A 14,654-nucleotide genomic window follows, 5' to 3' on the forward strand; every position below is an offset into this window, starting at 1 on the left:
TAAGTTACACCACTGGCAATGCCACAAGCATTTGCAACGCAAATTGACCCGATCCACCATGCAACAATCGTGTGGATGTTGCATGCACACACCACACGACCTGAAACAATACGCAACAGCCAATCACAAGCCATGGTGGTGCCAGACTGAATGACCGCACAGTTCCCTGCAGGTAATTAGCAGAGTGTTGGTGGCTATCTCATGCGTAAGCAGCGGTTCTTTAGAGCGATATACGAAGTTACAAGCTCAAGTCCCACACCACTGCTTGCCTGGGATACTCCAAACAAGGCGTATGTAGGGGGTATGCACATAGACGGCCAGCCCAAAAGTCAGGACATAAAAAAACACTTATTGTTTATTCTTCAAGTTAATATTTTTCGTTCTTTCGGTAAAGTCACGTAGAAGGGAAATAATAAAAATAATACAATAAAATTATCACGACGTTTCGATCGCAACACAAGCAATCATCAACAGGTGTGAAAACCACAGCAAGAAAATTTGAAAAAACGCCACTTTTTTCAAATTTTCTTGCTGTGGTTCACACCTGTTGATGATTGCTTGTGTTGCAATCGAAACGTGAGAATTTTATTGTTTTTATTTTATTATTTCCATTCTACGTGACTTTACTGAAAGAACCAAGAATATGAATCCCTGCAGTCACGAAAGCTTTAAATCGAAATTTTATATTTGTAATTATTTTTATTCTTCCTGTGGGGTCACCTCAAATTCGTCGCTTACAAAACTCAACCGAATGAATTGAGATGAAACAATTGATAAATATTAAAAGATTACACTTTGTAATATAAAAGTCTTAAATGCATTTCAAAAACTAATTCGTGCATGCAGTAATGTTAATGGCAGTCAGTTTGAACATTTTGTTAAACATTTAATTAAATAACTATGCGTCCTAACTTATGGGCCAACCCTCTTGTCTATTTTGTCGTTTCAAGTTCAAAGCGGGTCTCAGTCAATTTCTACTTACCCATGCAAACTCATGCTGAACAATTGCAAGCTTACCCAGACGAGCCGATTTGACGTACACACTGCAACTGGGCAGACAACTTTCAAAACGGACTTAACATTGGCTGAGCAAAATCCAGGGGCGAGTGTTGAGACTTTTGAACCGCAGTTCGTGTTTGGACAAAACTGGCCTCTCGCGTAGGAATGGGACATTTCCACCATTGACTCGCATCCATCAAAGGAAGAGCAGTGTTTACTGCAAGGAGACACCAAACTTTTTTTTACATGAAGATGTTTTTTTTATTATTAATATTTAAAGGTCAGAACGTTTTAAATACAAAAGTTTATTGTTCGGTACTAATAAGAAAAAAAATACATTCATCATCGGGTCACCAAACCCTTTTTTCATTAATGCTGGGAAATGAAACAACAAAGATGGACGGCATTCAACTGAGGGCCAACATTTCCCATTTCTGCAGCTAATTTATCTCAAAAGGTAGAAATAGTTTTTTTTCTTTTTAAACACATTTGGCATGAGTTTACATTTATCTAAAATTGTCAGATAACACTTAAGAGAAGGTACCTGTCTTAAGATAAATGTACAAACTGCAGCTCATTCTTTGCCATAAACATTCACGTTGTAGTGTGTGCGCGTGTGTTTTGTGTGTCTGTGCGCGCACGATAGCAGAACGGGAGCGGTGGTGCAGCGGTTAGCGCTACGCTGCGCTACGAGCCCAGCGACCCGAGTTCGATTCCCGCTCACGGCCAACAACCAGTGGCGATTATCTGAACCGGTCATGGGCCCTCTCCTAGGTAGACTCGGCCTCAAATGAGTTCCCCGGGGCGCCACTAGGGAGACAAAGGCGGCCGGGCGTGGTGTTGGCCACCCCCACCCCCCCCCCCTCATGTGCCACAGTGCCGGCCTTCATAGGTGCTCGCTAACAGCACTTGCCCCAACAGTCTGTTAAGGCTTACACGGGGGGGATCTCTGTCGTCTTTGTCTCGCAGAACCTTGCTTTCTCAGATCGTTACCCGCACAACTTGCTCGTTTCTGACAATCGGCATGAATTGTCCCGTAACGCCGTGGTTATGAAACCAGTGTTAGAGCACAGCACCAACGGTTCACCCATCAGCAGCAGTAAGGCAAGCTTACTGGACGCAAGATCAAAAATGTAAGGCATATTTACCTGTGAGTTTTTTTTTTAAATGGCCTTTCGTAAAAAAAAATTTGACATGTTTGCTAACAAGAACTTGGCTCTACTGTAAGTGTACATATACTCATATATATGCTGTAATTGGAAAATGCTGCCTTATTGTCGGGATAACTTTGCAGCACTTGGTTGGACACAACCTCTTCTCAGTGTGGCATAAGATCAAGTGATATTTAACACGAACATTGTGTTGGCGATAGCACGCTCAACAATGTTTTCAATCAATGTAGTTCAGTATATTTTTTCGTAAATTAATATTTCGGTTACAATGACAAGATAAAAAAAAGAATTACAGCATATATATCATCATGACTATGCAATAGATGTTTACCCAGACGAACGTTTATATATACACACACACATATATATACATTTCTGCTGCGGCACCTAGTGATGTGTTACAATGCCCCGTAACTCATCTACTTGAGCCTTGGGCCAAGTTTTCAATATTCATGAACAGAAAGTGGCAAACATATACCAGAAAGAACCACTCCTTTCCTCTCGTCATTGTTCCAGTTTTTAGACCTGGAGATGGTCAAAGAACTTTAGTTTTAGTCGGATATTTGAAGTATGAGGGGGAATTCTAAAAGTCCCCAGGCCTGACCTGCAACGAGTTATTTTGGGGCTTTAGATTGTTTTGCCAGTTCACGTGACATGAGAAATAATATTCCACTGAGACATGTTTCACGTTTGAAGATTGTAAAGAATTGACTTTAATTGTCTGCCGGTCAAATTGGAGCCTTAGGGAGGATACACCATCGTATAATGGCAACAAAAATGTGGCTGGAAAAGCAACAGCTGAGCCACGTCTGGAAAGCCAGTAAAAGTACTGATCGAACATAACACTGATGCAGTAGAAGCAAATATGACCGATGATTGGCCGTGAAGAACATCGCCGAGAAACTGGGCACAGCTGAGATGACCATCAGAGCAACAACTCTGGATTTGGAAGAGTAATGTGTCTGCCAGAATACTGTGCCGATGAATGTTTCGCGACTTTTTTTGTCCTGCATTATTGCCGAGGGTGAGACGCAGGTGGCGTTACTTTGAACTGGACTCCCACAAGTCTCCTTCGTGGAAACTACAAAATCTCCAACTTCATGGCTTCTCTATTATGGGACGCCACAGGCCATTATTAAGAGTTAATTACCTGGACCATGTACACAATCAGGAAATACTACACCGGCCCGTGGTTCAGCTTAGATAAAGGAGAAATCACGCAAACTCCGGTTATCCTCGCTGCGGCTTTTGGCTAGTCATCGAACAAAGACGCCCACTGCATCGCGCGCTTTCAGTTGCGCTTGTGGCCGTTTGGAATGTTCTTCCGATATTAGGAAGCCACTTCAGCTATGCACGTTTAAATCGAGATTGAAAACTAATTTATTGAGAACTACTTTGTGTTTAGTTTGTCGTCCTTCCCCCGCACCTCCGATTAGCATGATTGGCAACGTACGGCGCGAAAGAAGTTCAACGTACATACATACATCAACTGTTGGTAACCGGCTCAAAAACCACAATTTACGATTAAGGATATTCTGAGGCTTTAACACGGATGGGGAAAAATTTACCCGTGCGGTGGATCATGTTGAGAAAGAAAGATGGGTGCAAAAATTTTAAGATACATTTTCTGGTAGAGGGCTTTTAACACCCCTCGTATCCCCAAGTAAATACTGCAATAGTGACTTGTTTATTGGACTGCTTATTTTGAGCGGATGATTTCCTTTTAAAGGCTTGTGAGAGCTAGAGGTTATTTCCCCAGCAAAAAATCCGTGTATCGAGGGCTTTTACTCCACCGGCTTTTACTCTCAACCTGGCAACACGAACACCGATGTGCAACGCGTTCAACGGAGAGGCTCGCTTGAGTGGGAACGCTCGCACCGTCACATGCGGCACAGCAACACTCCAATCCGGTTTTGATTTCAAAAGCAAATATGGGCCACCCTATAATTGGAGACGTGCCTATGTTGAGAATAGGCGATGACAACGGCAACATTTAGTGCTCCCTGTTGGAGAAAAAAAAAATATATTGGGCCAAAGCGAGTGGTGTACAGCCATAACGTGGGCTGATTTTTTTTTCAAACAATTTAACACGGTCTTTATCGACACCCCTCGGTTTGATTTGGAATCTGTTGAAATTGACAAACTTGCCTCCCTTCCCCCTTCCATTCTCTTGCTGCGTTCTAAAAGGGCGCAGAGGACCTTTGCAAGAGGTTCAATGAACCAAAAAACCTTGGCGATAAAGCCGCTTTTAAAGGGGCTAATCCTGGAAATGAAGGCCCATGCTGACGGAAAGGTGGAGGGGACCTTACACTTTTTCTCATAAAATCCGGTGCAACATGTCCAAATGCGTTTTTTTGCTGTGCCACTGCATAGCACCACACGCGCCATTCCGATGATTTAACAGGGTTAGGACAGCGGAGTTTGTCGAGGTTCCTAGTCGTATGCCACTCAGCAGTGACCGACAACAATCTGGCTTGATGTCTCACCCCCTGGCGGCATCGTCCATTCCACTGAAGTGACAGCACACATTGCGCTGTTGCCACCTGCTTTCACTCCAGCTGGGCGAAAGCAAGTTTGATAAATTCAGGCAGAATATAAATGTTGCTTATACGCGTATTTGATTTACCGTTGGGCACGCTTTGTTATGCAGACGTGTGCACAACTGATATCATTTAATACGCACTGCATTTTCAAAACACTGAGTTAAGGGTTTTCTAATTGTCCGCCGTGAACTTTGTTGTTAGAATGCAATGTTGATTTGCACCATCCATTGTAACGTTAATGTCTACGTGCATTAATCAGTTGTACATGTTCCCCGTCACTGACCACTATGTGTGTGTTGCTCTACCTCTGCGCACAGTGGACGGAAATAGTTGGTTCTCCATTTATAACCATCCGACTGCTGTCGCGCAGGGCACGAGATAAATAATCTTCGGTGGGGGAGGGGGGGGTGGCACCTGCCTGTGCTGTGGAGGATAGTGCTCGACTCATTCTCTCAACTCATCGTAGAGGTGCGAGTTTAATTCATGGTTGGGGAGGGGGTTAACTTAGCCAGTCATCCATCTGGGGTTGATGAAGTTCATATAAACTTTTGTGAGAAGTCAATAGCGGTCGTGCTATGGAATACAGATATTGGATTTCACTATGGGAAGGTGGCATTTGCACAAATGGCTCGGGGCAAGTGGAAAAAAGCACTCCCCCACCCCCTCCTTCATTGCTCATTTAAGCAAGGGAGCAGACTTTTTAATCAACTGAATAACTCCTCTAAGAGTTATCTGAGTTAGGTTGATTAAAGCGGAAATCAGAGCAATCCACACAAGGGTATGGGGGGGGGCTTGAGGGTGAATCGAAGTGCCATCCTCGTTACACGGCAGGCACACGTGATGCCAGCGAGAAGCGTTCCCGTTGGGAGACAGAGGGCCGTGTCGCGTAATTATCGACCACCAGGGTCACCCCGTGGACTCGTCCGTTCGCCAAGAGGAGTCACCATACGACCGAGGCTCTCCATGAAGGGAGGTTTCTGATATCTAACTGACAAAAAAAGTACACCATTACATCGATTTATCTACAAGAACATCAGTAGCACAACTTCTGCCTCGATAGCGACATGAGTACAAACTACCAGCGCCGTCAATGAACTTTACATACAAAGATACAAATGCTATTTACCTGCCTGAGGTATTGCAAGAATTTTTTTAAGAAAGTAAAAACAATTCACTGTACACAGGCATACCTTTTAGGGTTTGAAATGATCAAGACACCTGCATCTGCATGCCAGCAGAGCACGAATGAAAATATCCACGGTCTGCAAAGGGTCCTTCGACATTCGCTTTTGCCACAATTGTCTATTCCAAAACAAACCTCTTGGCAAGTTACAGTTTAGATATTCACTATCATTAACATTTAACATGTCACCATATATACGTGTTGTCCATTTCAAAACAAGGTTACATTAACTTTCATACTTTAATTAGTTTAATTTGCTTACACGACTACTTTGTTTATACACGTAAAATATATGCATTCCACAAAATTGAAACAAAACTAAAAAATAAACTAAACTGTGTCCGCTTTGATACACTCTCTTAAGACTCCTGAATAACGATCAGCGATTCAGTGTCGACCATGAACCTTTGCAGGCAAGGGCTGAACATTCTGCCAAATGTTCTCGGTGTAAGGGGGTGTGTCCGTTGTGCGAGTGCACATGGTGCGCAGTACACAACACCCCTTAACAGTCAATGACCACCGCCACACGGCGACCTGGCCGGGCAGGTGAACGCACAGAAAACTTCAATAACGACCTGGCGGAAGGCCATGGGTAAATCACAGGTGAACAGAGGGGGGGAGGGGGGGAGATGGTCAGGAAGCTTTAAAAATGAGACCTGAAAACAAATAACTCACCCTCTCGAAAATAATGACAACAAATAAGGAAAGTAAATCCGCCGTGAATTGTACTTTCTCAGCAAGTATACTGTACTTGGTAAAAACTAAAAACTGTACAGTATCGATAAAAACAGAATAAGGTCGGACAAAACGGCATAAAGTACTAAAATACAGGTATTTTAAATATAAACTTTAAAAAAATGAGGTATATCTGGTTGTGAAGAGGTGGCGGTTGAGTGTGAAGTGCCCTGTTTGACCTCAGTGACCCTGTGGAAGTTTCCAAAGCAGCATTGACATTCGGTGGCTTGACAAGAGGCCGGCGATACGCTCCATGGCGGAACGAAGGGTGGGTGTCACCCGGAAAAAAATAATAATTTAAAAACGACATTGAAAGAAAAAATCACCTCGATAAAATATTCACATTACGGTTGATTTTTTTTTCATCTGAACTCAAAAGGGGGGCAACAATTTCAAATCGTAGGCACAGTGATGGGGAGTTGTAACAGGTTTTTCAGACGTCACTTGAGCCTGGGAGCCAATGCACGCAGTTCAGATAAAGCACCTGACATCGTAATAATCACGGCTTCATGTTTCACTCGGTGCAATTACCGGTATATATATATCTATTTTTTGCTGCGCGGCATTGATACAGCAGAAGGCATGTTCTTTGAGAACGTCGCCTACTCTTTAATCCAGTCTTCCCACAGCACAAGCCACACGCCTGCCGTTTCACAAGTGACAGGAACGGGCATTTTGTTTGTATTCACATGAATCACACCTTTTATTTTCTCTGTAAATGCTGCGCTGCCCTATCAGACTCTATTTGGTAGGAAGTGTTAAGAGTTGCAGAGGCTCCACGATTTATTTAGAGACGGTGTTAAAAAAATGAAAAATTCAAACCAAGGCAGGTTCCTCGCAGATATGCCATTTCTGCAAAGGAGCAATCACCGCCTACCGAAGCATTCACTTTGCCTGCGCCAGCAACGCTCGCCACTGATCAACATCGTTGACGTCTCTCGCCTACACTGCGCTCGTCATAAACACCAGCCTGACAAGCCTCGAGCAGCGGCCGAAGTTCAACTCCAACTGAAAACCGGACGACTGCTCCGAGACAACGAGCCACCGATGAAAACTAAAATAAATGCGGCGTGGCCGAGAGGGGTCGGTAGCTCGTGAGACCTGCGATCCGCTTGCTGACCGTCTACCCAGGCGCTCCCTTGCACGCTCAATCCAGGACCGCAGCTCACAAAGACCAACGGGTACCCCAAGCGACGAGAATATTTTGTTTTTTTCCTGAGATGAAATGGCATGCGGAGGTTTGAAGGCTCCACACAGCGTACGGCACGATGTGGGAGGGAACCTCGCAAGTGGCGGAGGTGGTGAGCACATTACAGCTGTACTGGAGTAAAAAATTATGAACTTGTACCTGTTTTTAATGCTTTTTTTTTGGCTGAACAGATGGCTTATATTATTGATGGTGTCCCTGGCTGATTTGTTACAGCAATAGCATCATGTATGCTGACACCAACACCAGAAGTATTGTAATTCTTGCAGTGGAGCTCATGATTTATGTTTGGCAGTGGCGTTTTTTTTTCCCTTCTGTTGTCTTCAAGTCGTTCATTAAGTCGTTCGTTAATGAATTCATGTCTGTAGCTAGAGCACGCACCATTGCCTTTGAGCACTTATCTGTAAAAGGAAAGTGTCCTGACAAATAAAATTCCGATGCACAGTTGAGGATTAACGTTAAAACGCAGCATCTGACTTTCAAAGCAGTACATTCATGGTTTTTAGTGAAGAACACAAAGTCCATCTGCGGATGACTTGCTTCGGATGCACTGTGGCGTGTTGGGAGTGGCAGCGCATCTTAAAAATCGCTTCCTGTGGCCGCTTACATGATGCACCTCCAAAGCGTGGTCCAATTAACATTTTCGAACAGCACTGCCAATGTGTACTCGACACACCGTCATTTCTCTACGGTCGGAATACTTTGTGCCCCATTGCACAGGCGGTGAACGGACGCAAGTGCAAGTCAATGACTCGTTTTTTTTCTGCACAGCCACAAACGCTGAGCACCTTCAGATCATAATGGTCACACAGCCTGGAGTCAACCAACTCTCTAGCAAGCGAGACTCCGACAGACGCTGCAACCAGCGCACGCCGGCAGCTACCTGCGCGCCGATTGTCCCCACGTTCTTCGTTGCTCCCCCTTGCTCCCGATCACCGGTGCCCGAGTGTTTACATTTCCCGCGTGTTGCCCGTGCCGCCCGGTTTGACGCTACGACAGCCGCGGCTTGGGCTCAGAGGCTGGATTCTCTCGCGGCGCCGGGCAGCAGTTCAGGATTCGGAGGTGACGCCGAGGGAACCATGATTGTGATGGTGGCATCGCCGGCGCTGCTGCTGCTGCTGCTGCTGGTGCTGCTGGTGGTGGAGGTAGTGGTGGTGGCGACGCCGGAAGCTTCTGCTACACGGCGCGCGTGGCACACCCTCTCTACCACGCAGCCGGCCGAGAGCCGAGCCTCGGCGTCGTGGTCCCAGCATTCCTCCACCGTCTCGCACAGCTGGGACAGGCCCTGGACACCACCGGCGGGCAGCACGCAAAGCGCAGAGTGCACAGGCATTGACGAGTGCACATAGGCAGAGGCCACAACATACACACAAAGATTCCCCCGTATACCCTTTAAAGACTTTTGGGGCAAGTGCTTTTGAAGGCCAGCGCAGCACACGAGGGAGTGGGTAGCCACAGCACCATGCCCAGCCAGCTTTGGTCTCAATTTTGGTGATGTTTTACACATTGCACCAGGTACTAATTTTGAGGCCGAGTTGACCTAGAGGAGGCCCAGGACAGGTTCACATAATTATCACCGGAGTTATTCGTAAGCGGGAATCGAACTCGGGGCGGCGGGTTCGGAGCGCAGCGTGCTCAGCATTGTGCCACCGTTCCAACACAGACACGTGCACGGATGCACGCAAAACACACGTGCTCATACACACACACACACAGAAGTACACATGTATCTACATACCACACATACACAAAGAACCCCCCCCCCCCACCCCGATAACCTACAAAGACTCTTGGGGCAATTAGCGAGCACTTATAAAGGCCGATATGGTGCACAAGGGGCTGATGTGGTGAACACTCCCAGTGCTGATGTTTATACTCTCAGCCAGGTAATCAATTAAGTCCACCTAAGGGAGGCACACGACCGATTCAGGCATCACTCGCCACTGATCTTAGCCGTGGCCAGGAATTGAACTTCGGACTGATGGGTTTGTAGAGCAGTACGCTAACCATGACACCGCTCTCCACAGACTCACACACGTGGAGACGCATGCACCCAGGCTTTCATTCAGTTAACGTTTTTTTTGTTTAAAATATTTTTGAGATTTTTGTTTCACTTTTTTATATGAAGCTCATTAATTAGCGAAGTGAGAGCCCACTGGAGTGATCGTAGATAAACAAAAGTTTGTGTGTTCACGGGATAATTTCCCTCGATTGACTGGAGTCATGAGAGGAATATTCGTGCTTGAGGAGCTCCAAAAGTACGCATAGCATCGTGTCACGTATGGTATGGCCATAACAGCTGACGCGAAAGAACTACTTCTGGTCTTGGTAAAGAAACCTCTCTTCTACCCTCGACAAATACATAATTGCACCTAGTAAAACTGTTGGAGGATTTGTCACGCATGCCTAGAATAGCGAGGTATATTTCCCACACCTCCGATTACCACGGTTGGCTACATACGGTGCCAAATTAGTTCGACATACATCGCTCCAAATTCGACATCGTTTTGCCTGCCGTGAAACTCGCAGACATGAATATCCCAGCGACGTATTAGAGAGACCAACAGAGCGCGCGGGCAAGTGAACGGAGCGAGCGCTCACAGGATGTTTCCTCCAGCAGTCACGGAGTGCGGGCCTCTGCTTCTTGTTGACGACCACCTCCTGCATGTCTTCCAGCGACGGGTGCTGTCCCGCCTCGTCCTCAAACGGCATGCGGTAGTCCCCGACCGGGCCTGCTCGCGCCCGCACACAGCCAAGCGCACGCTTTAAAAAAGCCGCACGGGAAACTTTAACTCGGTGGCTGTCTTCAATGATATAATAATTTACGCTTCTGAAGCACCTTTCAACCGGATGTCGCAAGGCGCTGTACAAAGCAACATCAACAACAACCGCCATTCGCCACAAAGTGGCGGTGACGTTACCGCGGCACTTGTGCCAGGCTATGTGCACGTTAAGGCCACGTGAAGTGTCGAACGTCGGCCGGCAGGAGGTCACGGGGCAGACCCAGGTGCCATGGGTTGACTGACTGAGATAACTGGCCGATGCACCACCTGTGCCCCCCTACTGTACCAACTTGCTGTGCCAACTTGCTGTGTGTACATAGCACACGCAGGCTCACACCAATACAATCCAACCTCAAAACAAAGGATTCAAAAGCAGCATCAGACACGACTCCCACCATATGAAGCACATGTGCAACCAACGTCTTTCACAATCACAAGGCAGCGAGTTAAAAGTACCGGTCAGAGTAGACTCAGCCCATAATCCCTGTGTGACAGTGACCATGGTATGGAAAGCGAGTGCCACTCCACTGCTCAATCGGGCTGCACGACACTCCCAACTTGAGACCACAACCGCGTCCTTTAGTGCCACGCCGCAGTCGCGAGGACAGCCACGCGGTCAAAGCTCGCGGTGTCCAAGCGTGCTCGCCGATTACGGAGAGCACGCCGAGGTGTCCGAAATGGGGGTGGCGTTGAAAGAGAGGTGACGGGGGGGGAGGGCAATGGGGGGGGGGAGGGGGGTGGGGGGGGTGGGAGGGGGGGGGTGAGACCTCACCGTCGGCCACGGTGCACCTGGACACGAGCTCCCACATCACGAGCCCCACGGCGTACATGTCAATACGCAGGAAGGCGTCTCGCTGGAAGTTGATGGCCCCTTCCAGCACCTCGGGGGCCATGTACCTGCGCGTGCCCACCTGCAGGCAGGGAAGACAGAGTGGCGGCCACGGCACAGTTGAGCCGAATCGTCGCCATCATCAGCCACGATCAATCCACTGCTGGATGGAGGCTTCCCCCCCAAGCCGTAACCATCTCTTAAAGTTTTTTTTTTTAAATGTAATAATCCACCTTGCCCCTGCACACGAGCTGATTGCACCGGTTCACGTCCACAGCAAACACAGTTTTGGGCGTAATCCCTCCTCCCGTCCCGTGGCTGCCATTCTGTTGTTATTCCCAACCACTGGCCGTCAACCAACGGTGACGAGTGTCCTGCGCAAAGGCCACTTTTCTCAGCATTCACAAGTACACCTTTAACCTGCTTGCACGCATTCCTCCCTTTGTCTCTCAATGTAATCCCAAGCATGTACTTCCATTACATTTTCCCACACCGATTAGCACGGTTGGCTAAGTACGGTGCAAAAGATGTTCAACAGACAAACGTACGTATAAATTGTTCAATCGACTCCTTGTCCACGATCTTCATTTTGCTCATATGCTGATGCCAAATCCCGTAGCCTTCTTTCAGCAGAGATAAATAGGGTATACCAGTGCTGAATGAGACTCCAATGTAATAGAATGGACTCGAGGTCAAAGGTCAATGAACGCTGCTCAACCCTACTGATGTTCGATCCAATGGTGGACGTTGGACACGTCTAATCCGAGGGCCAATTACACAACAGGTAAGCCACTCTGCCGGATGGACTGCAATAAATCATGCATGCGCACAGTAATTTAAGCAACATTCTGCTGATGAGAACAGTGAAACTCAAACTTCTACAAGATCGGCTTGTTTAGATAAATACGAGGAGTGGAAGCTATTCTTCTCTGCACATGTGACATATGCCGAAGCTCTAATTTGGATACATTGTCATTAAAAACGACATAAATATGCAATTAAACACTTGTTTGCCCAGCAATAACTCACCAAGCCTCAAGGCGTTGGCAGTCGGAGGCGATGTTGCCGCTGCTGTGTGCAATCCCAATTGAGTAATACGCAGGTGATTTGTGCAGCATTGGTATGTTTGCTTTTTTCCGCTATGGGAGGCTACAGAGAACCCCAGACAAAAGCCATGATATACAGGGGGGAGAACATACAAATACAATGTCGAAAGGCGCTCGAGTTGGCGATCGAACGAGACGCTTCTTGCTGTTACTACCGTGCCACCCTCGTCGCCCCCCCCAGTGGCAATGCGGCTGCGTTCGCATTGAACGGCGTCAAGGGCTCAATCGCCTGACGCTGCTTTTCCCTCCCAAGTTGGAAAACGGTTTCACCAGTAATTCTGCCCAAGTTAAAAATGCTGAGGCGGGGAGATTTTTTTTTGGGAGGGGGCCTTAATGCCGGCGGATCGGAGGGAGAGACCAGTCGACTGCGCGCGTCGATCGGCGAACGAGGTGACACGCGTGGCCAGAGGCGGGCAACACAAACACCCGGTGCGCGCTCGAACGCCAGTGAACACAACACACAAGACTCTCCTGCACGTGACAAAAAAAAAACCTCCGACGCATTCGTCAATAACACCGCCTTAACAGACACCATCTGTATGATAGGCGAGATTGTGGGTAGTGGCCCCTTTTTTTATTGCATTTCCTACAAGGACGTTTTTTTCTTCTTGGAAGTACGTACGTCGCACACCCCATTTCTGAACCCCCTCACGAGCCACCCCGTGACCTCCACAATGTTGATGCTTTTCAAGGAAATATGCTTCAAATTTAGAATACGGTCAAAACAATGCAATGTGGGCAGGTGCGTAGTAGTAGGGGTCCAGCTGTTGGATTTTTTTTCCATCCACTTTCTGCCAAAATCAAACAACACTTTTTCCAAACACATTTGTGAGCCAACTTGTTAACAATGTTTCGTTTTTTTTTCCTCCTCCTAACTCATTAAATTTGGGTTGCAAAAGGCAGATTTTGCCGAAGGCATATTTCACACCAGAGATGCATCACAGATGACAAGGCTTTGCTACGCCACCCAATATCTCTGCTTCAGAGGAAGGGGAAAAAAAAAACACTAATCGTCATTCTGACAACGGGAGGGCGAATAGTACAACAAGCGCATTGCTTGACAGGTTACCCTAGTCTCGTCTTGTTTGCTGCGTTGTGGTCTGGCCTGGTGGGCCATGCACCTAAATAACCTTTAACGCGCGCGACGTTCTTGAAGTAAGGAAAGGTAGATATGACTTTTGGGGGCACACGATCTAACCCAAAAAACCTCTATTATGGCTATTGGTCGCGAAAGCCTACGTGTTAAACATACAGCATCTGGCTCTCATACGGATTCCACTGGGATACGACTAAATGCTGTATGTACAGTGAGGGAAAAAAGTATTTCATCCCCTGCTGATTTTATACATTTGCCCACTGACAAAGAAATTATCAGTCTATAATTTTAATGGTAGGTTTATTTGAACAGTGACAGACAGAATAACAACAACAAAATCCAGAAAAACGCATGTCAAAAATTGTATAAATTGATTTGCATTTTAATGAGGGAAATAAGTATTTGACCCATCTCAATCAGAAAGATTTCTGGCTCCCAGGTGTCTTTTATACAGGTAACGAGCTGAGATTAGGAGCACACTCTTAAAGGGAGTACTCCTAATCTCCGCTTGTTACCTGCATAAAAGGCACCTGTCCACAGAAGCAATCAATCAATCAGATTCCAAACTCTCCACCATGGCCAAGACCAAAGAGCTCTCCAAGGATATCAGGGACAAGATTGTAGACCTACACAAGGCTGGAATGAGCTACAAGACCATTGCCAAGCAGCTTGGTGAGGTGACAACATTTGGTGCGATTATTCGCAAATGGAAGAAACACAAAAGAACTGTCAATCTCCCTCGGCCTGGGGCTCCATGCAAGATCTCACCTCGTGGAGTTGCAATGATCATGAGAACGGTGAGGAATCAGCCCAGAACTACACGGGAGGATCTTGTCAATGATCTCAAGGCAGCTGGGACCATAGTCACCAAGAAAACAATTGGTAACACACTACGCTTTGAAGGACTGAAATCCTGCAGTGCCCGCAAGGTCCCCCTGCTCAAGAAAGCACATATACATGCCCGTCTGAAGTTTGCCAATCAGCATCTGAATGATTCAGAG

The 14,654-nt window shown here is 46.8% G+C and overlaps 1 protein-coding gene across 3 annotated transcripts in view; it reads right to left on the reverse strand.

Annotated features, from left to right (window-relative positions):
• Positions 1-1,235: 1,235 nt before the first annotated feature.
• LOC116938784 (activin receptor type-2B-like) overlaps positions 1,236-14,654 on the reverse strand; it is a 79,476-nt gene continuing 66,057 nt past the window's right edge. For all 3 annotated transcript variants that reach the window (XM_032946408.2, XM_032946407.2, XM_032946406.2), the window contains exons 9-11: positions 11,395-11,533; positions 10,441-10,571; positions 1,236-9,124 (exon numbers count right to left, since the gene is read on the reverse strand). In XM_032946408.2, the coding sequence (XP_032802299.2) occupies positions 8,852-9,124; positions 10,441-10,571; positions 11,395-11,533 (543 nt within the window). In that variant the 3' untranslated portion in view covers positions 1,236-8,851. The remainder of the gene's footprint in view (positions 9,125-10,440; positions 10,572-11,394; positions 11,534-14,654) is intronic.

Source organism: Petromyzon marinus, chromosome 4 (assembly GCF_048934315.1).
Source record: "Petromyzon marinus isolate PM22_M1 ecotype Great Lakes invasive population chromosome 4, UKy_Petmar_22M1.pri1.0, whole genome shotgun sequence".
NCBI lineage: Eukaryota > Metazoa > Chordata > Hyperoartia > Petromyzontiformes > Petromyzontidae > Petromyzon > Petromyzon marinus.